This window comes from Pyrus communis, chromosome 2 (assembly GCF_041283825.1).
Source record: "Pyrus communis isolate YQ-2024b chromosome 2, ASM4128382v1, whole genome shotgun sequence".
Lineage (NCBI taxonomy): Eukaryota > Viridiplantae > Streptophyta > Magnoliopsida > Rosales > Rosaceae > Pyrus > Pyrus communis.
The window spans coordinates 26,458,217-26,472,330 of record NC_142566.1 but is presented as its reverse complement, the minus strand read 5'-3'; the positions used below and the strand labels follow the sequence as shown (position 1 = coordinate 26,472,330).

General features: G+C 38.9%; 1 protein-coding gene across 1 annotated transcript; it reads left to right on the top strand.

The window, feature by feature from the left end:
• Nucleotides 1-8,568: 8,568 nt before the first annotated feature.
• LOC137746783 (uncharacterized) lies at nucleotides 8,569-11,941 on the top strand. The gene has a single exon (XM_068486789.2). The coding sequence runs from the start codon at nucleotides 9,073-9,075 to the stop codon at nucleotides 11,377-11,379; it is 2,307 nt and encodes a 768-aa protein (XP_068342890.2). The 5' UTR covers nucleotides 8,569-9,072; the 3' UTR covers nucleotides 11,380-11,941.
• The last annotated feature ends 2,173 nt before the right edge of the window (nucleotides 11,942-14,114 follow it).

The window sequence follows — 14,114 nt, the reverse complement described above, 5'->3', positions numbered from 1 at the left end:
AGCCTACATGTCACTCTTTGATCTTATTAGGCACAGCTGCACAAGGCTTTAACAAAACAAAAAACAAACTTAAAATTGATGGAATTATGCTCCAATGTATAGAGTACACAGTATTTTTTTCAATACTAGCGGTATTCTTAATATAAACCACACTAAAAGAGATGAGGGTGAGTTTGAACCCAAAACAGTGAGTTTCCAAAGAAGGAAAAAAATGCCCTAACCAGAGTTATTGAATACACCTAAACTTTTTACTATAAGATCCCTGAACAATGACTTAAATTTAACAGCAAAAAGTTTTAATATACCAAATGGGCCAAGTGTTAAGCTGTGCGGTTAACCCATGCAAAAACACAATTACAAGCTGAGATCATATGTAAATAATCTCGAAGGTGTGTTGCAGCATACGTCAGCCGCACCTAAAAATTTTTGGCAAAGAATGCATGTGAATTCAGTTTCAAGCAAACGTTCTCCGTGTAACCGGAGCTATCATAAATTACATGACAGTTTCAACCATGCATTTGTACTGCAACGGACCAAACCCTTCTCATTTGTTGTCCATATAAACCAAAATATTGAAGAAAAAAAATCCAAAAATCCAATGAGTTTGTTGACTTTGTGGATTTGTAGCGTACAACTAAAAAGAAGTTAGAACAGGAGAGGAATACGTATAGCATCTTTACCTTTTACACTTTTTCATAATTTTTGTCTATTGAATCAAAGACGATCAGATGACAAATTTTAAGAAAGAGTATGTGAAGAGTAAAAAAAAAAATGTGTGAATAGCATTACCCATGGTATATATTGGTTTATCACATACATCATGGCACATGAAATGAAAGCAAACTGGCTCAACCAAGTTTAATTGCCATTCTCAGTAATACCAAGGTTCTTATTAATACGTTTTAAGGTTCGCTATTTCTACATGTCATAAGATAACACGTTTGACGTGGAGCATGTGTGATCGTTTCGCTTCACACGTAGGTTAACATGTCCTCTGATATTAACCAACTCTTTATAAGTCTTTGAAGATTTGGTCGATCATTGATGTAAAACTTTGTCATTCACATTCTCACTTTCAATGTATCTTGAATTTTATGAGTTACGTAATCTATCTAAATTCTAAACACCAATCGAGCCATTGTAAGAAATATGATGGAAACTAGATATATAAATACATAGACCAACATATGTAAGCTAATTGGTGCGCATGGTATTCTATCTCCTTCGATCAGGTTGAAAATCCCGTCAAAACCTTAACCGTGTCCCCAAGGCCGAAGGAATAAGTCTCAAGGTGTAAGTGATGAAGTCGTAGCTCATGGAATGAAAGCAGAGTGGCTCCAGCAAGCCATGGAAGGTCCTACCCAACTCCCATTGCCAGATAAACCCTAATCAAATGTTTAAAAATTAAAACCCTCCTGCCGACGAAAGCCAAAGAATCCAATTGCATGACTCTTAACATAAATCCCGCCCTCCAATTCTGTCCGTAATTTGCGTTTTATTTAGTTAATTGTTATTATTTTTTTTCCGTTTTCGAACAAAAGTTAATCCATTTGCATGACTCTTAACAAGTTTCTACAATTTTCGTTTTATTTAGTTAATTATTTATTTATTTATTTTTGAGCAAAAGTTAATTATTTATTTAAATTTTCTATTTCCCACTTGTACTTCTTTTTGTTTTTTAAATCCAATAAACACTAATTTCTCCATACGTTACAGTGATTACACCATGTAATCTCTCATCACGACAGACTTGTTACTTTTGACCAACTACCATGAAGATGCTACACAGTAATTGTGTCTGTCAACATCCAGGATGATGGTGGCATCCGTTTGTGCAGCTCTACTATATGAATTCATGACCAAACTTAAAAAAAAAGTAAGTGTATTTCGATCCGTCTTATTTCAGTTTTAGAAAATTATGATCCCACAATACTTACATGCATTTTCCGATATACGTTGTTTTCATTGATTTATACGGCCATTCAGATAGGCTGAAGGTTAAGATGATGTGAATCAATACCAGTATATTATATATATATATATATATATGTATGTATGTATGTATGTATATATTTATGTATATTTGTTTGAACTGACCTACGTACTTGACGTCAGTAAAGACATCTTCCACAGCAAACTGGGCAGCAATTTGGTTGTTTTTATTTTAATTTACTTTTATATATTTTTTATCATGCATGAAAACAAGGTTCAAAGTGTAGCAAAAACGTTAGCGCCCATTGAAAATCCGATGGGGACAAAAAAAAAAAACCATCATGTTTTGTAGTCTAGCCATCACAAGATTACCTTGAGTTCATGACTTTGATTCTTTGAAAGTTTCCTACTTTACAACTTACATGCATGTTCTAACCTCCCTTGACCAATTTGATCGATTGGCACGAAAGACAAGTGCCGTGCAACTTTGAATAGTTCAAGGTCAGTTAACATGGCCAAATTTTTAATATGTTCATAACACGGTAATGTAACGTTATTATTTTACAATTTATAATACATAAACATGATATGTTAATTATGTTCGGCACTCTTATTATAACACGTTAATTAATACATCATGTACTTTGTGTTATCGTAACCAATACAAATTTCTTTTTGATGAGATGATGATCAGTCATGCATTTGCTATGTGGACAGGGATTTGAATTCTCTTTAGACCTTGGCGTCCGGAACTTAAGGACCAAGAAATTTGAGCTCTTGATTTGTCAGGCAGAGAAATCAGAGCTTTTGGTTTGTGTGATAGAGAAACCAAAGCTTTTGATTTGTGTGAGGTAAGCAAGCGACATGAGTCAATGAGAACTGTCAGATTTAATTTTAGTGGTCTGAATTACTTGGTCATTGAGCTCCCGACAATTAGATTTGGAGTTAACAGTACGTCAACCCTAGATAAAGAAATAACAAACAATTGTTTCATTTGTTTGTATATAGGATAGGAACGTTGGGGTTCAATTATCACCAAAAATAAATTTGGATTTTGTAGCTTAGTTTCACTTAACCAGCTGCTAGTGATGAAAGCACATATACATACAGGATCGATGAGGTTGACAAGTGTGGTGACTAAGGCTCCAAGCTGGGTTTTGCCGGCTGGCATTTTTGTCCTATTTCCATTGGCTACACTATCCTACGTGGAATATTGGTCCCACACGTTTTCAAGTTTGATCAAATCATGGTCCATGCATATCACTTGGAATTAGGTTTCTATTTGGTTTGAGTGTGGCGCACAATATATGTTCATATATATCCTTATAGCATATGCTATATATACATGATTGTCCATCACTAGTTGACAATGTTAGGAATCTAGTAGAGCCTGTGACAACGAGTATTGGCAATGAATTAGAGGAATTATATATTGTAGAATTTTTCACTACGGTGGATTTAGAATTTGAATTTTGAGCGGTTTTAATGTTAAGGGTATAAATTTTTTAGATATAAACATAATGCTAAACACGCAAGTAAATTTCATTTTATTCACATTTCATCGAACATGTGGTGAGTTTGTTGTTGTTAGTCGAATTATGTTGCATATATGTTACCAAATATCAACATTTGCCGAAGCTATCTGATGAGTGCTATCGAGAGCATTTATTGAGTGTTATTGACGCAACTTGTTGAGTGGTTGCCGAAATATACCTAGCAAGCATTACATCAGACACTTGACGAGCACAAAAATGACACGTACCAAACATTCGGATGATACCTAGATGACCTTCACATACTTATTTTCTGACCTTAGAGTGGTCTGAGACCACCTTGATCCCAATGTACATAAGCCATTGGGTCACAGGTCACGCACAAGTTAATGATTGCAGACAATTAACGTATTTTTAGACTTGTATCACTATCAACTATCTATCAGTCGAGAAACAGTTGGTAACGTTGATGTTGCCTTCAAATGGACGTTATCTATGCATGAATAATGCACGCAAGCCTGTAACCCTAGAAGTAAAATTTTGATAGGAGTAAAAGCATTTTTCGCATGAAGCCCTGAATTATTCTTCATTTTACATGTGCAGTACAAAATGTTGCCCGCAGAATATAGTGTCAGTATAAATTATTATCGAATGATTACTACTTGCACGACTCACATATATATCGTTTAGATTCTTACCACCATAGATTTGTGGTTTGATTTACACAACATATATACAAGCATTTCCCTAAACTATACAAAAAAACTCAAGACGGGCCTCGAACGAGCAATTTTTCAATGTAATGGAGATACCATCACATAGCGATATATATTACAGTATTTAAAAAGTGATATATATTAACATTGTCGCATATTATAACATGAAAATGATTAAAAAAACGTTACAAGTGTACCAAATAAATATAATTAATTAAATTATAACCTGCTTTACGTATTGGCATCATATTTGCTTAGAAATTCATGTGAGTAGTTGTTTAATCTTGACCACCCATTTGGGACGACAGGTTGTTGATTGGACGACAGCTTCAAACTGACGGCTTAATTGGTTGACAATTATGCAAAATCATTTCATTTAAGTGGACGAATAGCAATGTGTTAGTAATTAATTAAGCCAAATGAAGATTACGGTGTTTAAGTTATAAATAAAAATATGAAGACAAAGAAGATGACAACGATGACGGTGAAGAATAATGTTTTCGCTTGAGTGTATGAACATTTTTAGGGTTGAATATTAAACTTATATCGTTCATAATATGATTAGCAAAAACACCATTGGTCAAATGGTTGGGAATAAATTTTAGGCCTGTATTACACATAATATGTTTAGAGTTCGAGTTCTGGTACTGTATGAATCACACAATACCTCTATGAATCTTTTCGACCCCAAGATCGCAGTGATGAAGCCACCACCTTGTCCCTTTTTTATAATATATATATATATATATATATATATATATATGAGACCCAAAACTATACATTTTGTTAAGTTAAAAATGGTTCACAAAATGCTTCAAACCCTAAAAAATGAAACAAAAGACAAGATATGATCGGGTTGACGATGCAAAACAAATATGCAATCCCATCATGTGAGATCAAGAACAAAGAGTTGAAAAGAAAAGGTCCACTTTTGAATGGTTCTCGTTTAGATTAATTTTCCTTTTTTGTTTAAACCCTAGATTTAAGTGAAATGAGTTAGCAAATTAATACGTTTGAAAGTACTTTTAAATAACTGAAAACGTTTAGAGAAAATACTTTGTAGTTCTAAGAACACTTGAAGTGCTTTTTGAAATAAGCACCCTTACGACTGGTTCTTTCAAGAAGCATCAGTTATGTGTTTTTTCTAAAAAGCATGTCAAACGTTTTTCTCAGATCACGTGCATTTTTTCTAAAAATTGGTTCTAAAATATTTTCGCCAAAAACAGTTTCATTAATTTTAAGAGAACTTTCAAACAAGCTCTTAATCCACCAAATATCATTTGGATTGAATCGGTGTTGCTGCCGCTATCATTTAATCTTAGAACAGATTAATTTATATTTGATATGCACAACATTTTGAGACAAAGTGGTACCCTACCAACTCCACAAATCAATCATCAAATTACCATCACACACATGGTAAAAAAATCACAGATATCATGTCCACACAATTATTTCACAACCGCAGCTGAAATTACTCAACCTTAAACATTTATAAGTAACCAAAAAGTTCAATTTACTTTTGGTAAAAAAATAAAATAAAAATTTGAAAATAAAAAACTTCTTTTATGTTTCGATATACGATTTGCATTAGATCAACACAAAAAAAAAAAAAATTAAATTAAATGCATGCAACTTGATAAGAAACGTTGAATGTGCAGTCAATTAGGATGAAAAAAAGATACAATAACCAATAACATCGACCTATACATTGGTGCACACTAAAAAATCGATTCTAAAATCACCATAAAAAAAATAAAAATAAAAAAAAATAAAAAAAACACTCAAAACGCTATAAACGGCGGTACCAAAATTAAATAAGCTCCGGATCCATTTGACGGAAGGAAAAAAAAGGCGTTAAAACGGTGACTGGGCCTTTTTGCTTTAGGTTGCGTTTTGGAAAAATAAAAAAAATAAAAACCGTGAGGGGGCAGTATAGTCTTTTCAGACAGTTCCCAACTGGAGCGCTTTTGCGGTGGGTGTAGACGCGTACATGGACGCGGTGCACCACACGGACGTGGACCCTCATCAACGCCGACGATACAGCCGGGCATGACGTGACGCGTGGGCCCCCAGAACACACGGTTACCTTGGGCGATGTGAATGTGTCGCTATATGGAATTTTATTGACCCAGTTTGATGGGCCCCACCTACGTGCTGGAAGGGGCAAACGGAAAAATCATCACCTGATGTTTTTTTTAACCATAATTGGCATCAGCATCGGCGGTCATACGGACGCGAAGCACCGTGACATTTATGCATTGCATTTACATGACATGGTATTTATCTTTTATTTCGTTAAATTCCGGATCTACCCTTCTTCATGAATGCTAAACTAAAAGTAACGTATATCTTTATTTCTTTTTTTTTTTTTTTGGTGTTTGGAGTCTTATATTCCTTTTGATTACATATCCTAATCTAATTATCTTAATTCCTTTTTATTATATATCCTTATCTAATTATCTTATTTTCTGCCGGCCACCATTTATATTGCATGAATTTTTACCTAAATTAAACAAAGCAAATCGTGTCATAGCTAATTTGTCTTAATTATTCGTACCTTATTCTTGGACTCATTTCGCTATCTTCTGTTTAATTTTTGTCTCATTTAGTTGAGATAGACATATATTTGTTTTCTTTGATCTTGAGATCAAACGAGAAATATTCTTTCCCTTCCATTGAAGAAAAGACGAAAATATGATCTCAACATGGCATTACAATATGAACTTTGAAAAAAATTAATAAAATGTAGTTGGTAGCAAGATAAATTAACAAAATGAGATTGTTGTAAAAGATTAACAATGATAGAAAAGCATTGGTTATGCTATGTTTTCTCCCTTAACTAGGTTAAGTGTAAAAGCACCAAATAGTTACCCATAATACGAAATCTTACTTCTGTTTTTCTTCCTCATTCCCTACCTGATTTTTCTTTAAGTTTTCCTAAATCTTATTAGCTATCCACCGCACAAATCCTAAGTAGCCGCTTAAGTTGATTTTTCAAACAGTGAACATTTATAATGTCTAGACCCTTTTTTTTTTTTTTTTTTTTTTTTTTTTTTAAGAAATTGATTCATTTGACTGAATTTTTTTCCTAAAAATACAAACAAAAGGACAAATTAAAATGTGAAAGTGAGTGATTTGTTGTTTTTTAGCTAGGTTGCATGTTCTAATTAGAATTTTTCTGTTGAAACTTTTGTGGCTACTTGATTAAGAGACAAGGATTCAGTGCGCTCCTCCAAATTTTCTACCGCCGCTGAAAAACCCATCACAAATAAATACGTATCAAAATATTTTGAATTGAAACTACAATTAAATACGTGTTTAATTGTGATTGGGTTTCAACAACGTTGGTCACTCTTCTTTCAGCATCGAATGGTGGTTTAATTTTCTAATGCCATCCCGCTCCCGCTCCTCAACATGAGAAATTTTTAGTTGTAACGAGAATATGAATGATACAACATGTGTTTTTATCTAAGTGGTGAAAAATTTTATTTTTTAAGTTACTAACTTTTTAACACGTATATCCTACCATTTATATAACGACACGTGATATATCATCCTAAGTGACAATTACACTGAAAAATCTCTTCCTCAACAGTGCCCCCACCCCGTGACGAGGAGAAACTCGGAAATGAAAACGCTCACAAGGATAATGACGTAATTCAACATAACGTTAGTGGCAGTTCATTTACTCCAAGAGACTCGATTATTGGTATGTTTTGACGAAAACAACCTCCACCCCCACCTCCATAAAGTGGTCATTGAAATCTCCCACCCCACTAATTTGCTCCAAATTTTTAACATCCCGTGATACGCCAAATTATGATTTTAGCCCCACCAATTTTATGAAGTTTCATTTTGGTCCATGCACTTTCACTTGTTCTTTACATGCTAATTTTGTTCGTTAAGGAAAGCAGCTTATCTCGTATAAGCTTATGCAACGTTTCGTAACTTTCTAACGCGGCACAATTCTTGTCACATTCTCATTCAAGTGGTGACATTCAAACTAAGTTTATGGATGACACCAATTAAGCCACCTGGGACATGTGGAAGTATTATGCTTTACATGTAAGTCAATATAGTGATGATACATTAAAGAAGTTGAATTCGAATTCAAACCAATTGATAATCGAAAAGTCAGATAAAGTTACTTAACTAGTTCACGCGGATGAATAAACTCTCTCCACAACTTCAAAGCGACACTTGGAATTACATAATCTGTAAAGTGAAATCTTCCTAAAACTACAGGTATAAAAATCAAGCTATCAACTCCCCCACAACAACTTAAAAAAAGAAAAGAAAAAAGAAGATTAGATTAATTATTGTCAACATTATTAATAAGCCACCTAAATGAACAAATTTGGAATATTTTTCTAATGGGGTTTATGACTTTATTCCAATCTTCAGCTTGCATAGAGAGTTGAATAATGGGAATGGGACTCTGGAAAAAAGAATAAAAAGGAGCAAATTGAGGGAGAGAGAAAGAAAGAAAGAAAGATAGTGAGAGAAAGAAAGAGAAGGAAAGAGAGAGAGAGAGAGAGTTTCTGGTGGGCTTTGAGCTGTGATTAGCTGTCTTTCTCTCTCTATCACACTAGTAGTAGAGAAACTATACAAACAAACACACATCTCCAAAATCCCTAGAAATCTGCCCCCCACTCCTCCCTCCCCCACCACCACCACCACTTCCTTCCTCCTCAAACCCCTAACCCCATTTTCTCTCTCTCCACATTTTCTTCCTCTCTCTCTCTCTCTCTACATTTTCCTCCTCTCTCAGATCTCAAGGTGCTCCAAAACCCCATTTGCAATCTCACCTGAGATAATTAAGAAAGGGGTTTTTTTTCTTCTAATTTCCTCTTTCTTTTTTCTGGGCTCTTAATCTTTTGAAGAAATTTTTAAAAGTGGCATTGGTGGATTCAGATGTCTGGTGTGAGATGAAGAAGAAGACCACCACCCTCTTCCACCTCTCACTTCTCCTCGCTGCCCTTTTCCTTGCCGCGTCAGCACTCTTCTATGGTGCTGCTGCTCAGGAGGACCAACACCAGCACCGCCGCAGCAGCCACATTGTCAGCCATGGAGCTCTCTCCGACGAGGAAGCCCTCTACATCAAGAACCGCCAGCTCCTTTACTACCGCGACGAGTTCGGCGACCGCGGCGAGCTCGTGACCGTCGACCCCTCGCTCGTCTTCGAGAATGACCGGCTCCGGAACGCTTACCTAGCGCTGCAGGCGTTGAAGCAGGCCATTCTCTCCGACCCGCTCAACATCACGGGCAATTGGGTGGGATCTAATGTCTGCAAGTACACCGGGGTTTTCTGCACCAAGGCGCTCGACAACAGAACGATCCGGACCGTGGCCGGGATCGACCTCAACCACGGCGACATTGCCGGGTACTTGCCGGAGGAGCTCGGGCTGCTCACGGATCTCGCATTGTTCCACATCAACTCCAACAGGTTCTGTGGAACTGTTCCTCACAAGTTCAACCGCCTCAAGCTGCTGTTCGAGCTCGATTTGAGCAACAATCGGTTCGCCGGAAAGTTCCCTCGAGTGGTTCTCCAGCTGCCGAAGCTGAAATTCTTGGATCTGAGGTTCAACGAGTTCGAAGGGACGGTGCCGAAGGAGCTGTTCGACAAGGACTTGGACGCCATTTTCATCAACCACAACCGGTTCCGGTTCGATCTGCCCGATAACTTCGGGAATTCGCCGGTCTCCGTCATCGTCCTCGCCAACAACAAGTTCCACGGCTGCGTTCCGGCTAGTTTGGGGAACATGTCCAACCTCAACGAGATTATCCTGATGAACAATGGGTTCCGGTCGTGCTTGCCGCCGGAGATTGGGATGCTGAAGAACTTGACGGTGTTTGACGTCAGCTTCAACCAGTTTCTGGGGTCGCTGCCGGAGTCAATTGGAGGGATGGTGAGCTTGGAGCAGCTCAATGTGGCGCACAACTTGCTGTCGGGGAAGATTCCGGCGAGTATTTGTTCACTGCCGAATCTGCAGAACTTCACTTACTCGTATAACTTCTTTACAAGTGAGCCGCCGGTGTGTCTCGGACTGGCGGGCTTTGACGACAAGAGGAATTGCTTGCCGAATAGGCCGGCGCAGCGAACGGCGGCACAGTGTAAGTCGTTCTTGTCCAAGCCTGTGGATTGTAGTTCTTTTAGATGTAAGCCTTTTGTTCCGTCTTTGCCTCCTCCTCCTCCGCCCTCACCTCCACTTCCTTCGCCTCCTCCCCCGGTTGTTTTACCCCAATCTCCGCCACCACCGGTTTACTCTCCACCTCCACCACCACCTCCAGTGTTGTCACCGCCCCCGCCCCCACCACCAGTTTACTCGCCACCCCCACCACCGCCACCAGTTTACTCACCACCTCCGCCGCCACCGCCACCTCCGCCTCCACCCCCACCATCACCATCACCTCCTCCTCCACCAGTCTATTCACCACCCCCGCCGGTTTACTCGCCACCCCCACCGGTTTACTCGCCACCCCCACCATCGCCACCGCCTCCAACACCATCGCCACCCTATTGCGTGCGGCCCCCACCACCTCCGCCACCAAGTTCACCCCCACCACCGGTTCCATTTAGCTCTCCACCTCCACCTTCTCCCTACATGTACTATTCACCCCCACCTCCACACTCGCCTCCACCTCCACATTCACCACCACCCCCACCGCATTCACCGCCACCACCAATATATGTCTATCCATCACCGCCACCTCCTGGACATTCCCCACCTCCCCCAGTCCTCTCACCACCACCACCAGCACCACTTTGTATAGAACCACCCCCTCCACCTTCCCCACCACCACCATGTATTGAATACTCACCTCCCCCGCCACCTCCTCCCATTGTTTACTTGCCGCCACCTTCACCCTCACCCCCACCACCACCTACTATCTATTCTTCTCCACCTCCACCAGTGTACCAGTCCCCTCCCCCACCATCCTCTTCACCGCCTCCCCCTGTAGTCCAATACCAATCACCACCACCGCCAACACCTGTTCACTACAATTCCCCACCACCACCATCCCCATCACCCCCAATTCCATGTGAAACCCCGCCACCTCATCCATCACCACCCCCACCAGTTCACCATCTTTCGCCACCGGTTCATTACAGTTCTCCACCACCGCCAATTGTTTATGAAAGCCCGCCGCCTCCCACCCCTGTATATGAGGGCCCATTGCCACCCATCTTTGGAGTTTCATACGCGTCTCCTCCGCCGCCACCCTTCTATTGATTCTTTTGAGAATTTTCTCCTCCTCTAACCTTTCCCAGAGCACAGTCACCAAAAACTCAACAGTCCTCGTTCACATTCACGGTTTCTTCTCTCCCCCACACCATCATTTCTTTCTCTTTCGGGCAATTCTCATCGCTCGTGCAGAGTTAGAATAAGCAAAAAAAAAAAAAAAAGCATGAAAGTTTGAGTTTGTATGCAATTCTTGTTGTCAATCACCATTTCGGCGTCGACGAACAAATGTCTGAAGAAACAGAGAAGAAGAAGAGGTGAAGGCATAGAGATGTAATATCAGTGTAGAGAAAGAGGTAAGAGGAGAAGGAAAGTCTCTCCCATATTTGTTTGAAATTGTTATGGATTATCCATTTGATGAGTTGTGGAGAATAAAAATGGCAGAGAAAGAGTAGGTTGCAGAGAATGTGTATGTATAGGAGATGCATTTCGGAGACCATAGTTCAGGCCACAAACACAGCGGCACCACCTCCTTCCGCCGCTGCTGGTTTTGTGGTGGGTTTTATTGTTATTGTCTCTATTTTTTTTATATCATACTTTTGTTTCTTCTCAATTTCCAAACTCTATAGTATAATCATGAACATTTTTACTTGTATTATTTACTTTCAGAGTTCGTTTCTCTCGGGTTCACTTCCGATTTCCATTTGCTTCTGTTTTGTGTTATGAGCTTGAAATCTGCATGCTATGTTATTTGTTCTTCACCTTCAGTCCTCCATTTGCTTGATCGAATACAAGTGAGAAAACGGGGCTGTAATTGATTTTCGATGATCGTACCGATCGTTAAGCAAATGCAAGACTCTGTTGCTGATTGTTTGTGTCGTTCAGATTCTGGGAATTGGAACTGGATTGACGAGGAGGAATCCATGTTCATTGCAGCATCGGTGTTTGACAATGACACAATCACGTCGAAGCGGGATCCCGTTATGCAGGATGAGACACAGCCGGCCGATTGGCAATCAGCTGGCCAAGTCCGATCCTGATCCTGTAAAACGGGATTCTGCTTCGTATTTATTTAATAGTCCAGGTGGTAGGTCATGTCCGGCTGGAGGGCCCTTAATTTTCGATCGAGACTGGAGGTCCCAATCGGCAATGTGAAATCATGAATTGCCGGACGGTGCCCCGAAATTCTCGTTGATTTGGTGCTGCATTCAATTTCTCATCTGATTATTTTTGTTAGATTAAATATTTGGTTGGGATTGCTGTCATCATCTTTCACGTGGACTTCCCGAATATCATATCAAATTCGGATTTTGAAATTTCGAATTCGAAACCTCCCTTATTCCTTCACTCTCACTTCCTCAATTCTTCCTCCATTGGAATTTGAAACATTTCATGCTTTTGATCATGAAAAAAAGGCTTTGAAATGGGCCATTTTTTAGGGTCGAGATTCTCTCCTGATCTCTTCTATTTGGATCCTCCAAATCCATCAATTGTATGCGTTCTTTGAAGGGTGCTGGCTCCGACTGCCGACCCACCATGCCAAATTGTCGTCTTTTGGCCTCCGTGGTCCAAAACTGGAACCGGAAAAAAGCAACCAAAAAAAAAAAAAAAAAAAAGTTGATTGATTCCTGACCCTTCGATATTCGATTGAATAGACACGATTAAAAGATCATGAAGATCCATATCAAAGGAATCCGGAGAATAACCATCCGGATCCTTTTCTGTCTTTTTACTACTGAATTCCTTCATCATCACGAATTGGTGTTTGTCGGTGTTGACTGTTGTCACAAATGCTTTACTCTTTTTCTCTTTCAAAATCTTGAGCAAATCCTCTTTCTCCTTTCCTGTTGTAACTTGTAACTTCACCTTTCTGAGCTCCTTTCTGTTTTTCTGTCCCTCACTTTTTTTACCTGAATCCTGGACCGGATCTCTGTCTCTCGGGGACGGGGGTGGTTGGTCGGGTCTCGGTCCCGACCTGCTCGGTTATCGTCGATCAAAGATTCAATAGAGAAACATTTTGGTGCAGACTCTTCGTGGCACGATGAGCGGCAGGCACTGCCAATAACGTTTGTCACGTTTGGGTGGACAATGCCTACCACACACATTCCGTCACGTGGTAAGGAAGTTCTACCCAAGTTTTTCTCGACTCAATCTTGGGAGAAAAACTTGTGTGGGGCTTTGCTTGTCACTGGATTTTGCTGAGTGACACTACAATCCAATTAAAATTTGCCACATGACAAGTCTTAAATATTATCTTTTATCATTATTTTATATTTAAAATTCTCATAATTATTTTTCCTACTAATTAATATACATCATGAGATTAATTTGATGTATATTTTTCTTCTCCCCCTCCCTCTTTTTCTTCCCAAATTTTCCCTTTTGGTACTTTTATGTTTTGCCGTAGAAGTCTAAAATTTCTTCTCTCTCTCTCCCACTTCTACCATCATGTTAAAGATGGATAATCAACCAAAATAGTTGTACTTCAACCAAAATAAAGTGAAGGATAACCAATAAATTGTGAAAAAATCAACTCGATTGTATGGAGTGAGTATGCAAGATTGTATTTAGAGTTTGCTACAAAATATTCTAATCCTTTATTGGAAAAACATAAACACGCAAATTACATCTCAGAGATATATAAAACAGGACAAGCTGTTGGGCAATGAAATTGTGCTTATAATTGAAAAAAAAAAATTAATAAACAGCTTTTGTAAAAAAAAAAAAACGAAAAAAAAACGAAAAAAAAAAGTATAGGTTTGGAGAAGATGACTTTGTTTTTGCCC